Raw genomic sequence first — 21,236 nt, 5'->3', positions numbered from 1 at the left:
TAATATTCGAGAGATGCCAACAAGTACGGAGAAGGTAAGTGTGGAGAAAGACAAGCAGGAAAACAGAGAAGTTTTTAAAAGTTAGTTTAAGAAAACAGAGGAGAGAGAGAGAGAGAGAGAGAGAGAGAGAGAGAGAGAGAGAGAGAGAGAGAGAGAGAGAGAGAGAGAGAGAGAGAGATTCACACAAGATGGACCAGAGATAGGGGCCGAAAGTCCTAAAAAGATGAAACGATGGCTTTCCTCCGTTTGCTCAGCCTCCAGACCCAGATGACAGGGATTAGGGAGCAGCGGTGCTCACGGGCTGCGCTGCAGCCTCCGCTTAGGGAACCCAGAGCAAATACACCCTGATCCTCACATAAAGGACCAATTAACTGTGCGGTCTCCGGAAACAAATCCGCTAACAGGGTGACAAGCCCCTAGACGCCGCCGGGCGGTGTGTTTGCCCAGAGGCCGGCCAGGAGCAAATCAGGGGATTAGGATGGGACAGAATCTGCATGGTGAAGGGTTTTGCAGCCTTCCCAGTTCCAAAGCAAGGTCATGTGCTGCGAAGTTAAATTTCTGTCCTGCTTGGTCTTCTGGTGTGATGGAACCTTAGTGACGCGCCAGCAGGAGGCCAAGTCAAAGGTCCCTAGGATCTAGAACCTGAGGATCAGACCAGATTAAGAAGCCTGATTCATCCTTAACCAAGAGGGAACGGGTCCAGAATGGCAATGTCTTGTAATTGGCAAATACAGGACTCCAGTACACTTCCGGTGCACCCCTAGCTCTTTCGTACGCCAACCTACCCCAACCTTGAGATCTGCACGGATTTATCTTTGGTGGATGAGCCAGGGACCCAGTTCAGCACCCACAGATGACACACTGACAAATCAGCACCCAGGACTCGGGGCGCCATCGACCCCCATCACTTAATTTGTTCATCCGGGCAGAGATGAGGACTCAGAGGCCCTCAACACGCCAGAGTTTGGGCTCCATTGGGGGTAGAGGGGACTGTAGGAGTCTTGGGACAAACTTGCCAGTGGAACCACGTTTCTCTGCTCTTTGGCCTGCTTCCGGTTTGAAATCGGCCACAGCTTCACCTTTGACCCTGGGACCTTTGAGTAGCCCACACTCCTCTGCTTTCTCTAGCGCTGCAGGAGCCCCCAATGTTGTCACACAACTTGAGAGCAGTCCAAAACTCATCGCAGAACCCTACCCCAATATGGAAAACCTAGGATTTCTTTCTACACAGCCAACATTATTTCCAGTTTAGGCAAAGTATGGGCACGAACGGTCGAGAGCAACGATGGTTGGCTGGTACATCTCCAAGGTTCAAAGACCCCTAGAAAAGACAGAACCAGAGCTTTGAATTTTTTGCCCCCCCCCGCGCGCCACCCACCAAGAGGATGACCAGTTGTTGTCTGGTTCCAGCAATTCTGCTCTATTTGACATCCACCTGGTTTATTACACTTTGCTTCCTTTGCCCTAGACTTCTTGGTTCCACCTTTGGTCTCTTCAAATTTTTAAAACAACTTCCTAAAACATGTAAGAACAGAGCGATGCACCATGCTAGTAAGTGCGAGCTGCCTGGTTTTCGGAGTCTCCCCCGATTTTACAGAGTTCTGAGCACCCCGCAGGAATTCTTGACTGGGGCGTCCAAGTCTAGTCGAGTTACCGTATTCCCTGGGCACCTGGCGGCAAACCAGAGAGTTAGGGGGAAGGGCGCTGCGCGCCGAAGCCAGAGGTGGTCCAGCGGTGGAATTCTCTTCCTCCCACTCCCAAGTATCCCAGCATCCTGCGCTCACGTCTCCAGACCCCGGGGTTTGCAGGGGACTGGAAGCTGGGACATGGAGAACTCAACAGCGTCTGCTTTTCCAATGCCTCAGTTTCTCTGACATCTAAGAAAGGAGGCAATTCCTGTTATAAATTTAGAGGGAAGACCAGAGTCTGACAGAGCCTCAGTCCTCGTCTTAGGTACTTGAAGAAGGAAAAGTCTCCCGCCAGGTTCAGAGCAACATTTGATGCAAGGGGAGTGGGGCGGGGACTCTAACTCGCTCGCTGCCCTGCTAGTGGCCGTTCTGGTGGACGTGGGGTTATAGAGGGAGGCGGATTAAGCCCTTAATTACGGCGTGATCCGAGTGGCACCTGCTTTCCGCCCGCCCAGCTCCCAGGGGACTCGGACACTGGGGGGTGGAGAGAAGAACCAGCGAAGGAGGACAGCGCGCGCGGAGGCACGGCCGGTACCCAGGCACGCTTGCAGGACAGCGGCACCGTGGCTGCCGCAGCGCGCAGAGGCTGTGGAGGGGCTTACGGCTCCCGGCCCGTGGGTCCCAGACCCAGGGGCTGGGCTCCGAGCCCCCCGCCGGGGACCCACGCGGGTCGCGCCATGCTGCGCTACCTGCTTAAAACACTTCTGCAGATGAACTTGTTCGCCGACTCGCTGGCAGCAGACATCTCCAACTCCAGCGAGCTGCTCTTCGGCTTCAACTCCTCGCTGGCAGCGCTCAGCCCTAGCCTGCTGCCGCCTGGAGAGCCCTCTCTCAATGGTGAGACTGCCCGGTGGGGACCTGGGATTTGGGGATTGGGGAGAGAGGGCTGCGTAGAGGGGAAGACTGAAGCGTTCCTTCCCTTAAGTCCAGGACCCCGGGGCACCTATCAGGGCCTCTTGGGAAGTGTCCCGAAGGTGCATCTGAGTGGGGGTATCTGCCTGTGGTGGAGGGCTTCCGAGTCCCTTTCCTCCCATCTCTCCTACTACTTACCCACCACACCCACCCCAGGTGAGAGAACCGCGGTTGGTGATGGGCAAATTCCAAACTAAGAAATAGGGTAGAAACAGGGACACAGTCGCTAGCGGGTCAGAGCTGGAACCGGCCACTAGACGATCCACCCAAGCAGCAGATGTCACTTCAAGGACCTGAAAATTTCAAATATTCAGAGTGAGAAAGCCCTAATTTTGTAGGTTTTTGCTGCAGAGGGGACGCAGTATGCGACCTTTTCAAGGAAACTTAGAGCTAAGTTTGCATCCCCTATGAGACTCACAGCTGACCCATCCTGGCAGAGCGGCGGCGAGGTCGTTACTGCTAATTACGGTGATTAATAAATAACTTGAGACAGAGCTTTCTCCCTGAGCGCCGCAGGCAGCCAGGAGAGAGGCCCGATTGCGCCCCCTGCTGGCCATACCAGGAACTCTCCCTCTGGGAAGCCTCTGCCAAAGTTAAGGAGTCCAATTCTCTCTCTCTCTCTCTCTCTCTCTCTCTCTCTCTCTCTCTCTCTCTCTCTCTCTCTCTCTCTCTCTCTCTCTCTCTCTCTCTCTCTCTCTCTCTCTCTCTCTCTCTTCTCTCTCCCTCTTTCCTTCCCTCTCCTCCTCCCTCTTCTCCCCCCCCCCACCGTACTCAGGTGCGGGGGAGGAGCCCCAGAGTCCTATTTGCATGGTCATTAGCTATTCATTACGCGGCTGTCGAGGCCTCTCTGGAGACCAGGAATGACAGGGAAGAAATTCCAGGGAAAGGGAGTCCGCAGCTGTGTCTGCAGGAATTAGGGGGACAGGATGGACCAGAAGGGTGTGGTATGTAGGGAAGGAATTTGAAGAGGGTAGGGATTAGGCTGGGATTCCCCAGTTCTCGTCACCTTTGAGTCCTAAGCAGTCATGCAGAGTTATTTTCACTGCTGTCCCAGAGTCAAGTTCCACTCAGAGTTCTGCATCAGCATCTCACTCAAGCTTGAAAAAAGCCAGTGAGAAATGCAGGTAAGATGTTGTTGATAGCCACTAGGAAAACACAGTCATGGAGAGTGAAGAATATCTCAGTGATCACAAAAGCAAACTTTTGGCAGCAGCGGACCTACATGTACACGAGAGATGTGTGAAGCCGGGGTGAGGCGGGGTAAATGCTACAGCCTATGGTCGCATTCAGGTAGAGACTGTAGGAGCCATATTAAAGTAATAGGAAGGAGCAGGTATTCAAAAATGGTAAGCTGGTCATACTTATTGATGTATAGTAAACTTATCATACTTACTGGTGTGCTTTGCATCCTTCGTGGGTTTCAGACTCCCACATTACAGGTAAAGAGGTGAAATTCGTCAGGCGGTGGTGGTGCAGGTCTTTAATCTCAGCACTCGGGAAACAGAGGCAGGCGGATCTCTGTGAGTCTGAGGCCAGCCTGGTCTACAGAGCAAATTCCAGGACTGGCTTCATAGTTACCGAGAAATCCTGTCTCGAAAAACCATTTTAAAAAAAAGAAAGGAAGGAGGAGAAAGAGAGGAGAGAGAGAGAGAGAGAGAGAGAGAGAGAGAGAGAGAGAGAGAGAGAGAGAGAGAGAGAGGAAATTCAGAGATGCTTAGGTGTTTTTAATTTTTGAGCCCCAAACTAGCCATGTAACCTAGTGAGCCTTTGAACTCCTGATCCAAATGCCTCCACACCCCAAGCACGGGACACCACTGGGCGGAAGTTAAGTAATTTGTCCAAATTTTTACCTCTGAAAGTGTCAGAATCTGACATTTCAGCTCACAGGATTTCAAAGTCAAAACCTGGGCTCTAGACCAAATGGACTGGGATGGGACGGAGAAGAGAGACGCGTGAGCAGCAGAGATTCCGTCGGGTAGGCAGAGGACTGAGAATATTATTCTCTTCCATATGTGGGAGAGAAACTGATTTTACCCCAAGCAGTCAAATCTGCTCTATTGGTACAGAGCCTGCAACCGCCATGGCCCAGCTTGCTCTACGCCAGAACTCTTGAAAGGAAGGGCAGGAAACGAAAGCGAATCCCCCACTGGGCTAGGAACCAAGAGGTCCCTAAGGATCTTGGAACAGGGTGGGCGGGGTGGGGGCGAGAGAGAGGCGCAGAACAGATGCGCCCAGTAGTCTCTGGTTATTTAAGGACAGCAGTGTGTGCAAGATTGCAGCGCCCTCTACTGGCAGAACCGGGTTAGAAATCATTTCCAAAAGTCGGACAGAGAGCTTAGTGTGTTTAACAATCTTGTGTAGGCAGGAGTGAGGATGGGGATCCAAGTGGGGGCATGGGAGTGGGGACATTGGGGTGGAGATGACACCTAGATTCTAAACTGAGGTAGAAGCCGGGCGATGGTGGCGCACGCCTTTAATCCCAGCACTCGGGAGGCAGAGGCAGGCGGATCTCTGTGAGTTCGAGACCAGCCTGGTCTACAGAGCTAGTTCCAGGTCAGGCTCCAAAGCCACAGAGAAACCCTGTCTCGAAAAACCAAAAATAAATAAATAAATAAATAAATAAATAAATAAATAAATAAACTGAGGTAGAAGATGAACTAGGTTAGGAACGGAGATCTGTCGGTCAAGAGGGAGGCAGAAATAGTATCGACAGATAAACTGATCCAAGAGAGTGAGGAGGGAGAGGCATTTCTTTCCTGTTTTTTTTAAAACTGTGCCTTTCAGGAAAAGCCACCCCACTCATATTTCCACTTCCACCACGTTAAATTTCTGCAACATCACAGTCTCCCCGTAAATAAAAACGAGATGATTTAGGGCCTCATGGCATTCAAATTAAGAACCCTTTGTAGTTTTACCTCCAGCCCTTAATAAACCTTTCCTTAGATGAAGGAGCCAGGACAATCCGCCTATTCCATTTCACCTATGGGACCCGGGATTACCCGGAGGTTGAAGCAGTGTCTGCTATGGTACAACGTGTATGGTTGCTCGCTGAGCAAGGCTTATACGTGAACCATAAATGTGAATGAAAACCAAACTGCACAGGCTCCTCACCAAGCCGTGGCTCAGTCATCCCATTCAGACTTGTCAGGAAAGGAGGCCGGCGTCTAAAGGACCCAGAAAGCCTTGCTGTTCCCATTTAGATCTGCCTATCTGAGGGCATTTCAGTCCCAGGCTAAGACTCAGGGACGCGGGATGTGAGGTGGCGGGGAGGGGGGGGGGGAGGGCGGAGGGGGGCAGCGAGGCGGATGCGGATGGCACTCTAGCAGAGGAGCGTGGGAGATGAGCGAGCCAGAGGGTTGGTTCTATTACCCTCCAGAGACCCCGTCTTTCCCCCAATTGCCTTGCCTGGGCACTTGAGTCACCTGCTTCTCCAGGGTCAAGAGTTGGGCCGGAGGATGCCATGCCACGCATCGTGGAGCAGCCGCCAGATCTGCTGGTTTCCAGGGGCGAGCCGGCCACGCTGCCCTGTCGCGCTGAAGGCCGGCCTCGACCCAACATCGAGTGGTACAAGAACGGGGCGCGCGTGGCCACGGCCCGGGAGGATCCCCGCGCTCACCGCCTGCTGCTGCCCAGCGGCGCCCTCTTCTTTCCCCGCATCGTGCACGGGCGCCGCTCTCGGCCTGACGAGGGTGTCTACACCTGTGTGGCTCGCAACTACCTGGGAGCAGCCGCTAGCAGAAATGCCTCGTTGGAAGTAGCTGGTGAGAGAGTCTGGTCAGCTAATGCTTCTAGAGTCTGGGGCAGGTCGGAAGGCCTACAAAGAGTCGGTCTCGAGGGCCCTTCAGCCCACTCAACATCTAAAAACAGAGACCTTTGGTCTCTAAGGCCAAAACTCTGACCATGGAGGAGGAAGTGGGATTGACTTGGCATTTCAGAACTCTAAGTCGACTGTGTCCCATTCTGCTCCGAGACAGTCCTTCCTGTTAGCATCCAGTTACACCACACCACCCTATTTATTCTTCTGACCTTTCTCTGTATGGCTCCTTCTCTTTTTGCAGTCCTCCGTGATGATTTTCGGCAGTCGCCTGGGAACGTGGTGGTGGCAGTGGGGGAGCCCGCAGTAATGGAATGTGTGCCCCCTAAGGGCCACCCAGAGCCTTTGGTGACTTGGAAGAAGGGCAATGCAAAACTTAAGGAAGAGGAAGGAAGGATCACCGTGAGTGTGTGTGTGTGTGTGTGTGTGTGTGTGTACACATGCCTATGCACGTAGGCGATGAGTCTGGGACATGTCTTAAAGGAGGAAGTCTTGAGTTTAAGGGTCTTGAGACCTGGGAAAAATGTCTTGGTATTGTCCAATGGAAGACAGGGTGGAACTAAGGTAAGAAAAGTAGAGAGAGCTAGACAAGGTAGCACGCGCCTCTAATCCCAGCTCTTGGGAGGCAGAGGCAGGCAGATCTCTGAGTTTGAGACCAGTTGGTCTGTGAAGGGAGTTCCAAGACAGCCAGGACTACACAGAGAAAACCTGTCTCAACCCTCCTCCACCCCACTAAAACAAGAGGAGAGAGAAGGCCACAAGGCCCCAGAGAATCCGTATCTGACACATGAGTTAGCCTCATTAGTTTTCTTCAGTGGCTTATTATGGGAATCAAATAAATCATATACACACATGTAGACACACACACACACATTTTCATGGCTGTAAAGGACCGACGCTACCCTTGTATTCTCCAGATACGTGGAGGCAAGCTGATGATGTCACACACGTTCAAGAGTGATGCTGGGATGTACATGTGTGTGGCCTCCAACATGGCTGGAGAGCGAGAAAGTGGGGCAGCTGAACTTGTGGTACTTGGTAGGCACTGTGCACTTCAGATGTAGGGGGAGTGGGGAGCCCAGGAAGCAAGTAGCTGTGCAGAACCTCTGACAGTTCAATGGCTCCCACTCTGTAGAGCGCCCCTCATTTCTGCGTAAACCAGTAAACCAGGTCGTCCTGGTCGACGCCCCTGTGAATTTCCTGTGTGAGGTGCAGGGAGATCCCCAGCCCAGCCTCCGCTGGCGCAAGGATGATGGTGAACTGCCCTCCGGCAGGTGAGAAGCCCCTTCCTTCTGACAGCAGGGAGACCCAAGGAGCCCCAGATCCTGCCTGGCCCTGGCACAGAGAAATCTACTTCCCAGAGCTAGCAGTCCCTGCCGGAATTTATTCCACAGAGCTAGCAGTCCCTGCCCAAATTTATTCCACATAGTGGGTATTATCTTGTGTACCCCTTGAGTCCTGTCTTGCCTTCCTTGACCCCGGTGTTTGTCCTGAAGGAGAGAGAACGGGTTTGTAGCTGTGGCCAACCCAGCTTGGGGCGGGGGGTGGAACAGGTATGAGATCCGGAGTGACCACAGCCTTTGGATTGGCCGAGTGAGTGCCGAAGACGAGGGGACTTACACCTGTGTGGCAGAGAACAGTGTGGGCCGCGTGGAGGCATCTGGCTCTCTCAGTGTTCACGGTGAGGGGTCCTCCTGGGGCAGCTTGCAGGGGCAATATGGGGGTATTGGAGGAGAATGGAGAAAAAGGGCAGGAGAATCACTTGAGACTTCTGGAGGGAGGGAGACGATGGACGCCTGCTCTACCAAGCCAGTTTTGGACTTGCTACCACTGAGTCCCTGCTCCTTTTTCTTTCTCTCCTTCCCAGTCCCACCCCAGTTTGTGATTCAGCCCCAGGACCAGATAGTAGCCCCTGGAGAAAATGTGTCTTTCCGATGTGAGACCAAAGGAAACCCCCCACCTGCCATTTTCTGGCAGAAGGAAGGGAGCCAAGTAGGTAACCCTCTCCAAAGTTCTAACCAATTTTTTTTTTTTTCTCGCTCTGGATCTTTTTACCCTTGACTTTCTGTAAACTCCTCTCTCAGCTTCCTCTCCCAGAAGAAACTCTTGCAGGTTAGTTGGAGGAGGAAATAAGACGATGGAGATAAAAAGGCCCAGAGCATTTGGACGCTTGGGAAGTCCAATGATAACACAACGATGTGTTGGAGGATGCAGAGCTGACCTGAGTGGCAATTTCTGAGCGAATCTTTATGTGTTGGTCAATGCTGTCTTGAGTGTGGAAATCCAGCCAGGTTTCTCCTCTCCCAGACCCTCTGGGCCTTGGCTTTTGGAGATGAAAATTGCCCTGGAAACCAAGTATTGAAGGAATTAAAGCTGTTTAGAATAAAGTGCTCTGTCCATTGCTCTACCTATAGCTCCTTCCAGCAGGGGGAGCTCACAGCCATCTCCTGTCTACCTAGTGAACAAATCCAGATCACACTACTGAAGTTACAGCCTAAGTGATTTTCTCTAAGGGAAGAGAGGAACTATGTATGACACAGGGTCCGAATAGTAAAACTGATTATCCCCACACTAAAGGAAATCGACAGAATTTTTGTCCCAAATCAATGGCCACCGTTTTTCAACATCTCCAGTTCTTGCGACTGGTGCATTTTAATTAGGTCCTCATGGGGATGAGAACGGTGGTGATGAGAGGAGGGAGTAGGAGTGTTGGGTCCATGGGTTGTACAAAGATGGGAAACAGACCACCCAAGTCTCATAAACCAGGAGCAACTTTATTCCAGAAAAAAAGAAACGCAATATCTTCATAGGGCACCGAAAGCTTATAAGCTAGCTGAGACCACAACCAGAGATGGGTTTCTGGAGCTGTGACAACGGGTTGTTTCCGAACTCCCCCTTTTATAGCAAGAAGTAAGCATTAGGCATCAACAAAAGAATTTTTACAATCTCAAGGTAAAACTCAGATACAAGTTGCTATTTTTTTTATTTTTTATTTTATTTTATTTTTTTTACAATTTTCCTTAACAGAGTTTTTCAGTTAAACTAGTGTTTGTATTTAGCCCATTGTTTCTCTCTGGCACTTTCTGAGGGTGTTTATCAAAGCTCTACACTCCCCTGATACGGCCAGTTGCTGGCTATGAGTGGCTAGGGCGGGAGGGAATCTAAAAGCTGACTCTCAGTTTGCAGAGAGACTCTCAGTTTGCAGAGGGCTGTTTCAGCCTTGCAGACAGAGCTATGGGTTGTAAAGCAGAGTAACCCACTGTTAATAGTTAATCCTTAGGCTGCCGAGAAAGCTGCTGACAGCCTGCTCTCATTCTCCTAGGCTTACAACTTTATATTTCTTTATTTCTACACTCTTATTTCTGGAACCTACATTTCTATATTCTTATTCTTGGACTCTTCAGGAGAAGGTTAGTCAGAGCCTCTGCCTAGTCTGTTTGTCCTTTCCATGTGTCCATCTGAAGTAAAATGTGAAGCCGGGAAATATTTAACATTTATCACAGTGTTTTATAAAACTCTCATAGATTCCTTCATTTTAGCCTACTAAGTTTGAACCCTAAGCTTTGAGAGTCACATTTGGGGAAACTGGGTCCCATAAAGACATAAGGACCCAGAAGTTTTATTTTAGTTGTTGTTGATTAGTTGGTTCATTTTTTTAATTTTATTTTTTCAAGATGTATTTTTATGTAGATTGGTGTTTTGCCTGCATGTATGTCTGTGTGAGGGTACCGTGTTCCCTATGTAACATATCCCCTAGAACTAGAGTTACAGACAGTTGTGAGCAACCACGCAGGTGCTGAAAACTGAATCCTGGTCCTCTAGAAGAGCAGCCAGTGCTCTTACTCACTGAGTCATCTTCCCAGCCCCCAAGTGGTTTGTTTTCTGAGTTAAGGCTGGTCTCTAACTTGTGATTCTCCCGCCTTATCTCAGGGCTTAGTTCCTTAGAGTTTCTTAACCAGTAAGTCACAGAGCTGGGACATGGACCCCAAGATCTTCTAATAAATGCCTATCATTCTTGTGAGTTGGCCTAACCAGATTGGCCAGGGTCAGGCCAATGGCTAGAGGCAGAGTGCACACTAAAACCTTAGGGCTTTTCTCAGCAGAAGCAGGGCTCTCCCAGCAGCCCTTTCCTTATCTTACTTCCTTGCTCTGTCCCAGGTTCTGCTTTTCCCTAGCCAGTCACTGCAGCCCATGGGACGCCTTTCAGTCTCTCCAAGAGGCCAGCTCAACATCACTGAAGTACAGATCGGGGATGCTGGCTACTATGTGTGCCAGGCTGTCAGTGTGGCTGGTAGCATCCTGGCCAAGGCCATGTTAGAGATAAGAGGAGGTATGTATCCATGGAGAAAGGGATGGACTCATGGTCTGCAAAGACATTGTTTAAAGAGATCTATTTCTCTTGGATGATGATCAATGTGTCTAAAATAAAATTGACATGTTCTTGAGGGATGTCCTTGATGTTTGGAAACTAGCAGCAGAAAGGTCCTAGGCAGAGACTAGAAGAGATTATTAAAGTCCTCTTGGGTAACAAGGAGGGAAGGATGAGATGATGAAACAGATAAGGCAGAAAGACAAAGGGCTGGTTTCGTGACCCAAGTTCTTCCTCTCTCAGCTTCCATGGATGGGCTGCCTCCCATCATCCTCCAGGGGCCAGCCAACCTGACGCTGGTACTTGGCTCTTCTGTGTGGCTGCCATGCAGAGTGACTGGAAACCCTCAGCCCAGTGTCCAATGGAAGAAAGATGAGAGGTGGCTGCAGAGGGAAGACTCCCAGTTCAACTTAATGGACAATGGCACTCTATACATCGCCAGTGTACAGGTGAGTGCCACCCCTAGGGCCCTCGTAATCAAGAACAGCTATCTGGTTCACATTCCAACTCTTCTAAGTACCAACTAGGCACCTAATCCATTTCTACCTCTCTGCTCTCTCAGACTTCCTAAAGTATCCAGCATCTCCTCATCCTTCTGTAACCTGCCTCTCCACCCCTTCACCCTACCTTGTTCCACTCCCAGTGGGCCAGCACTCTATCTTCTCCTACAGGAGATGGACATGGGTTTCTACAGCTGCGTGGCCAAGAGTTCCATAGGGGAGGCCACATGGAATAGCTGGCTTAGGAAGCGAGGTAAGTTCATCCATCATTCTCCATACTTGCCAACAGCTTTCTCCAAATTTACTTTAAAAAATAGTATCTCCCAGGTCAATATCTTCCAAATGCCATAACCACGTTGGTGGGGATGAGGACAGACGGATGTGAGTCTGGGTTAATATACTATGATTGCTTATAACCATTACCACCATCAGAGCGCCACAGCTTCTCTAGGAAGGAGGCAGGTTACATTCCCTTCCCCTCTCTGTCTAGCTAATGATAATTTATCACTGCAGAAGATTGGGGAGCATCACCACGTCCTACAACAGAACCCAGTAACCCTCCAGGACCTCCCTCTCAGCCAGTAGTCACAGAGGTAACCAAAAACAGCATCACTTTGGCCTGGAAGCCCAATCCACAGTCTGGGGCCACAGCTACCTCTTATGTGATAGAGGCCTTCAGGTATGAAGACAGTTTTATGTGTCTGTGTATGTTTGCAAGTGTACATGCACATACGTTCACATATAGGTTACAGCATAGTGTCAAGTGACCTCCCCCGAAGTCAGTGAGACAAAGTCTTTCTCTGAACTTGGGGATCACTACTTGGTTAGACAGGTTGACCAGTCGTCTCTGGAGATCTGGCTATCTCTATCCTCCTCCCCCAACAGATGCTAACATTACAGATTCATCCTACCACACCTGGGTATTAGGTGGATGCATGGGATCCGAACTCAGGTCCTCATGCTTACTCTGTGGGCACTTACCAACTGAGCCTTCTCCTCAGGCCCATGGAGACAATTTCTTTTTTTTTTTTTTTTTTTTTTTTGGTTTTTCGAGACAGGGTTTCTCTGTGGTTTTGGAGCCTGTCCTGGAACTAGCTCTTGTAGACCAGGCTGGTCTCGAACTTACAGAGATCCGCCTGCCTCTGCCTCCCAAGTGCTGGGATTAAAGGAGTGCACCACCACCGCCTGGCCCATGGAGACAATTTTGAATGCAAATCTTAAGACTTAAAAAGAGGGGATCCTGGGGCTGGAGAGATGGCTCAGAGGTTAAGAGCTATTGCCTGCTCTTCCAAAGGTCCTGAGTTCAATTCCCAGCAACCACATGGTGGCTCACAACCATCTGTAATGGGGTCGGGTGCCCTCTTCTGGCCTGCAGACATACACACAGACAGAGTATTGTATACATAATAAATAAATATTTTTTTTAAAAAAGAGGGGATCCTATGTCCTTAGGATCTTTGTTATCTCGGGAGAATGATTCTCTAGTTCCCTCTCCCAAGGTAGTGGGGTTCCATGGAGAATGGGTGAGATCAAGTGGACAAGTTGGGGGTTCCTGGCTTAGACAGTGCTGTCTTTTCATTCCTGTTATAGCCAAGCAGCTGGCAACACATGGCGGACAGTGGCAGATGGGGTGCAGCTGGAAACACATACCGTCAGTGGTCTGCAACCCAACACCATCTACCTGTTCCTAGTGCGAGCTGTGGGAGCCTGGGGCCTCAGTGAGCCCAGCCCTGTCTCTGAGCCTGTCCAAACCCAGGGTAAGGCCAAAGGCCTTATGGGTGTGGGCATGACATGAGTAACATCAAACAGAACCCCCCCCCCAGCCAAACCACAAAATGGTGGCCTTTCACAGGATTCCCTTTTGATATACCAGGTCTACACTGATGGCCCAGACTACAACAGGAAGTCATGTTGCTCTGTCATAGAGGGCCCAAGAAAGACAAGAAGGAAAGATGAAGGAGTGTGCTAGTCATTCATCTCGGTAGCTCTCTCACCATTGAGCCTCTTCGCCATATGTAGTACTAAAGATTGTTCAGACTAAAAAGGACTTGGGAGAATCAAGTGCATATTAGAGATGGGAGTTGAGTTGGGGGTGGTGGCACATGCACACCTTTCATTCCAGCACTTGGGAGGCAGAGGCAGGTAGATCTCTAGGAATTCAAGGCCAGCCTGGTCTGCAGAGTGAGTCCCAGGACATCTAGGACTGTTAGACAGAGAAACCCTGGCTCAAAAAATAAGAAAGAAAGAAAGAAAGAAAGAAAGAAAGAAAGAAAGAAAGAAAGGAAGGAAGGAAGGAAGGAAGGAAGGAAGGAAGGAAGGAAGAAAGGAAGAAAGGAAGAAAGAAAGGAAGGAAGGAAGGAAGGAAGGAAGGAAGGAAGGAAGGAAGGAAGGAAGAAAGCTGAAAAAAAAAGAATGCACAGAAAAAAAACATTCCCATTAGCTCTCCCCCAGATTATCTCTGTAAGATTCCCCTGACCTCGTTGTGCTATGCTGCATTGCAATGAATGACACAATCTGTGAGTCAGGCAGAGATAGACTATAAACACAGCCATAGTACTTGTGTCTGGTGTCCCCTGCTGACTGGGCTCTTTGGTCAGCAGACAGCAGTCTATCTAGGCCAGTGGAAGACCCATGGAGAGGCCAGCGAGGACTAGCTGAAGTGACCGTGCGAACGCAGGAGCCCATAGTCCTTGGGCCAGGAACTCTGCAGGTGTCCTGGACTGTGAGTGTGGCATAGCCATATGGTTAAAGACAGGGAGTTTGGTGGGGGACATGAGGGCATCTGAGAAGGGGTGAGGGAGAGCAGGAGCTTAGTGGCTGGGGAAGACAGGAGAGGAGTAGGGCCTCCCCTGACCCTGGGACTCACTTCATCCTGTCTCCTATAGGTGGATGGCCCAGTTCAGCTGGTGCAAGGTTTCCGTGTGTCTTGGAGAATTGCAGGCCTTGACCAGAAAAGCTGGACAGTGCTGGACCTACAGACCCCACACAAGCAAAGCACGGTGCTAAGAGGACTCCCCCCAGGGATGCAGATCCAGATCAAAGTGCAAGTTCAAGGCCAGGAGGGGCTGGGGGCTGAAAGCCCTGTTGTGACCAGCAGCATTCCTGAGGAGGGTAAGGAAGGCTTCAGAGTGATGTATAGAAGAATGTACATAGTGATGTGGAGACAAGGGGGAGGAGGGAGACTTGAACAACAGGTATCTGGGTGGGAAGGGAGGGTACCTCTCTGTTCCCTCGTGGAAGAGCAGGGAGAGTGAAGCTGGGGGCAGCTTGCAATGATTGTCTGTGTCCTTCTTCTTACCATGCTCCACCCTGGGCTAGCCCCCAGTGGCCCCCCTCGGGGAGTGGCTGTGGCCTTGGGGGGTAATGGCAACAGCAGTATCACTGTATCCTGGGAGCCTCCACTTCCCTCCCAGCAAAACGGGGTCATCATTGAATACCAGGTACAAGGTTTGACTGGAGATTGGGTGAGGGGGACGGGGACTGAGGATGTGGGTGCAGGATGTGAGACCTGGGGCCTAAAATTATGATGGAGGGAGCCTAGGGCTGACTTTGGGTCTGGGAGAAAGGAAAAGGGTTCCCAGCATTGTTTCCAGCCAGGGCTGAGTTTCCTCTAAACGGAACCTCAAGTTTCTCCATGGAGCTTAAATCCAACTCCTGATAACACTCATATCTGGGTCTCCCTAGATCTGGTGCCTGGGTAACGAAAGTCGCTTCCACCTCAATCGATCTGCAGCAGGCTGGGCACGCTCCGTGATGCTCCAGGGACTGCTACCGGGCCTGCTCTATCGAACCCTGGTGGCAGCAGCTACCAGCGCTGGCGTGGGCGTGGCCAGTGCCCCAGTGCTGGTGCAGCTGCGTGAGTCCCGTTGTGGGCACGGGAGAGCAGGGGTAGAGAACTTGCGGGGTGGGGTGGGGGTGGGGTTAGAATGGCAGAGCGTTCCTTTAAATTCAACAGTCGGGAGGCAGGGATTGGTGGATCTCTGTGAATTCGAGGCCAGCCTGGTCTTCATAGCGAGCTCCAGGCCAGTAAACGATATATAGTGAGATCCTGTCTCCAAATAAATAAATAAAATTAAACAATAAAAAACTAAAAGTGATAAAAAAAATAATTTGGGGGGAATACTGGGGTAGTTGGGCTTACAGGTCCGGAATGGCGCCTTCCTAGCCTCTGGGTTTCGGGCTCGTCTCCTTTCATCTTTCTGACCCCCACAGCATCCCCTCCGGCAGCAGAACCCGGGCCCGAGATCAGCGAGGGGTTGGCAGAACGGCTGGCTAGGGTGCTGCGGGAGCCCGCCTTCCTGGCTGGCAGCAGCGCGGCCTGTGGGGCTCTGCTGCTCGGGTTCTGCACGGCCCTCTATCGGCGCCAGAAGCAGCGCAAAGAGCTCAGCCACTACACCGGTGAGAGCCACGCCTCCGGGCGCCGCGAGCCTGCGTGGGAGGGGCTTCACGGGAGGGCGGGGCCTCAAGAGGAGGGGCCACAGGGAGCACAACGCCCTGGGGTAGGGAGCGCAAAAAGGCGCGTAGAGCAGATTTGAAGGGGGGGGGCAGAAGGGAAAGGACCCCAGTTTGTTAGATTTAACACTGGGGCGCAGGCTTTGCTGCTCAACATGAGTAAACAAGAAAGTGAGTCGGAGGTGGGCGGGGCCTGACCCCAGGGTTGGGACCCCTTAATGGCTAGACTGACCAGCTCCAAGATCTACTCCTTAATAAAAGCAATCTCTGGAGAGATTACAACAGTCTCCAAGGTTAGAGATTTTCAGTTTTGGCTACATGTAGGAATCACTTGGGAAAACTTTGGGGGAAAAAATGTGAGCATGAAGTCGGATGTGGCACCCAGGAAGGGGGGCTGGCAGAGGCAGGAGGATCAGGAGTTCAAGTAGTGTTCCAGGACAGTCTGGGCTACATAAGATCTTGTCTCAAAAGGAAAAAGAGGGAAATAACTGAGTTCCATCCCAAGAAATTAGTATTAAATTGCTTCAATGTGCGACATGAATAGATTTGGGACCAGAACCAAGGAGTGGACCAACATCTGGGGCTCCTAACCACTCACCTCATTTCCTTCTTTTTTTTCCTACGGGTTCCTTTTCGGAAGCCTCCTTTGCCTACACGCCTGCAGGTAAGCACCTCTACTCTCTGGGGTTCAGAACCCCAGTACCAGCTTTTTTCTTACCAGTTTCCCTCTTCGTCTTCCCCAGTGTCCTTTCCACACTCAGAGGGCCTTTCTGGAGCCAGTTCCAGGTAATTCTTGTTACCTTCCTAATGATAACTGTTTCTCCAGAGAGAGTGCCCCTTCCAATCCAGGCCTGACCACCTCCCCGTGTTCAGCCTCTCCCAGTTCCTATCCCCAACCATCATTTCTGTCCTGTGACTCTTGACTCCTGCCACCTTCTTCCTTCTGCTGGCCTCTTTTGTCTCCCGATTCCCAATATTCACCTGCTCCTCTCAGGCCTCCCATGGGCCTTGGCCCTGCTGCCTACCCATGGCTGGCAGACTCCTGGCCCCATCCATCACGAAGTCCCTCAGCTCAGGAACCCCGGGGAGGCTGCTGCCCCAGCAATCCTGACCCAGATGATAGATACTACAATGGTGAGAAGCTCTAATCCCTTAAGGGCACACTTACCCCATCTCCCACAACCCAGCCCTCCCCTACTTCTTGCTCTGTCAACCTCTTGAGGCAAACTGTAAGGATCTGAGGAACCCTGGTCTTCCTGAGGTTGCTTAATCCTTGGAGGACTGGGGAATGGATCTTGGGCCCACAGGACATAGAGTCATAGAATAGCTATCAAACATTCATCTTTGCCTTGATTGGACATGTCAGATTTGGGTTGGGGGAGGAAGCTGATCCCATGGAATCTCCTGTCTTCCATTATCCTTTGTCCCTATGTTTGTGTGTCTGCCTCCTTCCCTGGGCCTTCCTCTTTCTCCTCCTCAGAAGCAGGAATCTCACTGTATTTGGCTCAGACTGCCCGGGGTGCCAGTGCCCCTGGCGAGGGTCCTGTCTACAGCACCATTGACCCTGTAGGGGAAGAGCTGCAGACCTTCCATGGAGGGTTCCCTCAACATTCTTCTGGGGACCCAAGCACCTGGAGCCAGTATGCTCCTCCTGAGTGGAGCGAGGGGGACAGTGGTATGACCTCAATTCTCAACCTCTCTACTTTAGTCCTCTCCACAATATCCTCCATCCTGTGGCATCTGACCTGCCCCTTCCTTTGACATATTGCCTCATCTCTGGCTCTTTCCTGCATGCTCCTGGTGTGCCCTTATCTCCTCTCCTCAGGAGCCAGGGGAGGCAAGGTGAAGCTTCCGGGCAAACCTGTACAGATGCCCTCGTTGAGCTGGCCAGAAGCCTTGCCACCACCTCCCCCTTCCTGTGAACTGAGCTGTGCAGATGGGCCTGAGGAGGAGCTGAAGGGCAGGTAATGATACTGCCAACAGCAGATGTCCCTCGCAGATAGATAAGCCCAGCCCGGAACTTCCTAGAGCAGGCAGTGGGCAAAGATATTGGGGGTCGTCCGGGGCGGGGGAGAGGAGTGTGAAGCTACTCAGCCCTTCCCTTTTCATCTGTCTTTTCCACCCCAGTTCAGATCCGGAAGAGTGGTGCCCACCAGTGCCTGAGAAAAACCACCTGATTGAGTCCAACTCCAGTGGCGCGTGCCTGGTGGTGCCATCCCAAGGGGAAACTCCCTCCCCTACCTCTTCTTATGGGCAGCAGTCCACAGCCACTCTTACCCCTTCACCTCCTGATCCTCCCCAGCCCCCTACTGACATTCCCCATCTACACCAGATGCCCAGGTAAGGAGGTGTAGAATTCCCTGCATATTATAGATCCTCAGTATATATATATTCAGTGGATGGATGGGAGGGTGGGAGGGGCGTAGTAGGGTGGGTGGGTGGGTGGCTAGGTGAAGAGGGTTCAGAGGCCTCATAGCTGTGTTCAAGTGAGAGCCTAATGTGGAGAGGAAGGCAAAGTCTGACAGAACTCTCCCTCGTCTTTCAGGCTGTCTCTCCTTGGAGTGGGTCTGCAAACATCCAAGGCATTGCATGCACACATGGATGTCCTTAGGGCTTCCCTAGTATCGGGCCTAGTGGCGGACAGATCACGCCTTGACTATTGCTGAGCACACAGCGCAGTGCCTGGCACGCAGCAAGCCCCCGGGGGTTTTATGGGGTGAACAAATGCTGAGACCTTATGTCGTTGCAGGAGGGCACCCCCTGGGCCGAGTTCTCCTCTCAGTGTATCCCAGCCCACTCTGAGTAGCATCGAAGGGAGGCCTGCTGGCCTGGCTGCTGGCCCCACAGTCTCCTATCACCTCAGCTGCAGCCCTGTGCCTACTCCACCCAGCAGTGCCCCAGGTGAGTCTGTTGACACTCACTTTGCTCCCAGATCACTGTGCCCCCTCCACACACCAAAGCTTGTTTTCCCTTTCGCTTCAACCCCCTTTCTCAATGCCTTCCCATGATGGCTCCTCTTTTGTCTCCACACACACGACAGGGAGAACCCGCCAGGTGACTGGAGAGATGACACCCCCACTCCATGGACACCGTGCCCGAATCCGGAAGAAACCCAAGGCTCTTCCTTACAGAAGGGAGCACAGTCCTGGGGGTGAGGGGAGCCCTGGATGTGGGAGATGGTGACAGCCAGTAGAGGGAATGGGCAGGAAAGCAGAAGGAGTGGAGTAGGTGGTACCAGACTTTGGGTCATTTTCTTGCCTCCCAGTGTCAGGGATGGGGTAGGAGGTGTGTCGGTCTTAGTAGAAGCGGGAGATTCTGCTGAAAACAGGTTTCTCCCCAGACTTGCCCCCACCACCCTTGCCACCACCAGAGGAAGAAACAAGCTGGCCCTTGGGGCCGAGAGCAGCAGGCAGCACGTCTTCCCTAGAGCGAGAGCGCAGCCGCGAGAGGAGAGCGGTACAGGCTGTGCCTTACCACGTCGGGCCCCACCCAGATGGTAAGGCAAGCGGGGGAGGGGGGCAGTGGGAGGGGACTGGAAGCTCACACAAGTTCCGAGGGTCCCCAGCTCATCTGCTACCTTCAGCTGGGTTAATGCAGCTGGTCAACATTGACTTGATGTTGGCTCTTGTATCTCACACGCTCTAAGCAAAGTCCTCAGAGTCTCCAAGATGACTCTCTCCAGGACTGAAACCAAGGATGAGGAAAGAGTGGGGTCTGGGTGGTGTCCTCGCTTCCCTAAGTTCTCTGTGATCTAGTTCCTCACCTGTTTCTGAACCCCTGTCATGTCAAGGTCATGTGTTAGGTTCTGCTTCTCCTTAGCTCTCAACCTGTCAGAGCCTAGCGCCTGTCCCTCAGTCATTACCCAGAGTTGGGAGCATGCACAGGGTGGCCAGTGGACAGAAGTTGACAGTCTGCTTCCCTCCACGGGCCCAGCCGCACTTCTAGGCTGTACTGCAGAAGAGACCTGGCTCCCATATGGCAGACCGAGCTTCCTGAGCCATGGCCAGGGTACCAGCACCTGTTCTACTGCTGGCAGTAACTCTTCCAGGGGTTCCAGCAGTTCTCGAGGGTCTCGGGGCTCTCGGGGCCCTGGACGCAGCCGGAGCCGGAGCCAGAGCCAGAGGCCAGGACAGAAACGTCGAGAGGTGGGAACCAGGGATCCTAAAGAAACAGGAGTAGAGGGCTGGGAGATTAGGCCAAAGGGAAACAGGCAAGTAGTGAAGGACTTGCCGAGGAGAAGGAAGAGAGGGCCCAGAGGAGGTTGTAAGGGAGGGATACCTGAGAAGAAATGACGAGGGATAAGGGCAGAATGACACGCAAGAGTGGAGCCTGGATATGTCATAGAATGGATTAGTGGAAAGACTGATCCCTTCTTACGTGTGGCCTGCCACAAAATAGCACTGCTCCCCCTCCATACCCCTTTCTCCATAGGAGCCAAGATGACCCTTCATGAAGCATGAGCGTATTGAAAGTTCCATAGGGAGAGGGTGAGCACACCTTCCCTGGTCAACAGATGTGAGCCAAGAGGAGCAAGTATGGGGCTGGCTGCCTTTCCTCCCAGCAATGATGCTTGAGACTCACTGGAGCCCACTGTCCACAACAGCTTTAGTTGTCTCGGGAGCTGGGAGAATTAGCTCTTTCCTTTCCGTCTTTTTCCATCTTTTTTTCTGACTGAGATATGTTTGTATAAAACCAAAAAAAAAAAAAAAAAAAAAAGTGTCTGATCTGAGCCCTGAGCCCTGGGCCCTCCTTGTCTGTTTTGTCAGTATCGTGAGCAGAGCGGGCTGGGAGGTCTGTAGATCAAATCACAGTGGTTGCTTTCTGCATCCTCTTGAGCTTCTGTCAAAATCACAAGAAGAGGGCAGATGATAAATGACACCGGCCTGGCCTGCTTCCCAGAGGAACCGAAGCAACCATCCACCAGTGTCTTAGCCCACTATTCACTGACATACAAATAGCTTAAGGGAGAAGAAATTTCTCTGGGCTCAGCTTTTTAGGGCTGAGCCCCTGGTTGGCTGAATTTTGGTTTTGTGGCTGTGGTAAGGCAGAGCATCATGGTGAAGCCGAGCTGCTCACCTCCTGACAACCAGGAAGCAGAAAGAAGCACACAAGAACCAGTCAAGGCACAACATGTCTTTTTCAAAGACATGATCACTGTGACTTCCTCCAGTCATACCATACCTCTTAGCTTCCCCCAGATTAGTGGTCCTCAACCTTCCTAATGCTGCAACCCTTTAATGCAGTTCCTTATGTTGTGGTGACCCCCAACCATAAAATGATTTTCATTGCTTTTTCTTAACTGTAATTTTTCTACTGTTATTAATCATAATGTAAATCTCTGATATGCAGGATGATCTAGAGTTGTTTGACCCCCTCCCAAAGAAATCTCAGCCCACCGGTTGAGAACTGCCATAGATGAAGTCAGTGCCTTTGTGATCAAGTCGTCTCTCAGTAGCGACACCAGCTAGGGTACAGTCCTTCACAATATAGGTCTGTTGGAG

General features: G+C 51.6%; 1 protein-coding gene across 7 annotated transcripts; it reads left to right on the top strand.

Annotated features, from left to right (window-relative positions):
* The first annotated feature begins 1,640 nt into the window (after nucleotides 1-1,640).
* On the top strand, nucleotides 1,641-21,205 carry Robo3 (roundabout guidance receptor 3). 7 transcript variants are annotated; one of them, XM_057767065.1, is made up of 28 exons: nucleotides 1,641-2,525; nucleotides 6,035-6,361; nucleotides 6,659-6,816; nucleotides 7,332-7,452; nucleotides 7,550-7,688; nucleotides 7,968-8,095; nucleotides 8,282-8,406; nucleotides 10,573-10,744; nucleotides 11,027-11,232; nucleotides 11,455-11,536; nucleotides 11,800-11,962; nucleotides 12,874-13,040; nucleotides 13,881-14,005; nucleotides 14,169-14,394; nucleotides 14,602-14,723; nucleotides 14,968-15,139; nucleotides 15,496-15,683; nucleotides 16,363-16,399; nucleotides 16,479-16,521; nucleotides 16,730-16,869; nucleotides 17,216-17,410; nucleotides 17,561-17,699; nucleotides 17,863-18,075; nucleotides 18,485-18,636; nucleotides 18,776-18,886; nucleotides 19,076-19,231; nucleotides 19,669-19,880; nucleotides 20,167-21,205. In XM_057767065.1, the coding sequence occupies exons 1-28, from the start codon at nucleotides 2,366-2,368 to the stop codon at nucleotides 20,176-20,178; spliced, it is 4,191 nt and encodes a 1,396-aa protein (XP_057623048.1). In that variant the 5' UTR covers nucleotides 1,641-2,365; the 3' UTR covers nucleotides 20,179-21,205. The 7 variants fall into 7 exon arrangements, with proteins under 7 accessions (XP_057623048.1, XP_057623047.1, XP_057623050.1 ...); XM_057767064.1 differs by having other exon boundaries at nucleotides 1,643-2,525; nucleotides 11,797-11,962; nucleotides 20,167-20,857; XM_057767067.1 differs by having other exon boundaries at nucleotides 1,644-2,525; nucleotides 11,797-11,962; nucleotides 15,496-15,681; nucleotides 16,376-16,399; nucleotides 20,167-20,855.
* The last annotated feature ends 31 nt before the right edge of the window (nucleotides 21,206-21,236 follow it).

Source organism: Chionomys nivalis, chromosome 4, assembly GCF_950005125.1.
Source record: "Chionomys nivalis chromosome 4, mChiNiv1.1, whole genome shotgun sequence".
Classification (NCBI taxonomy): domain Eukaryota; kingdom Metazoa; phylum Chordata; class Mammalia; order Rodentia; family Cricetidae; genus Chionomys; species Chionomys nivalis.
This window is presented reverse-complemented; position numbering and strand designations above follow the sequence as displayed.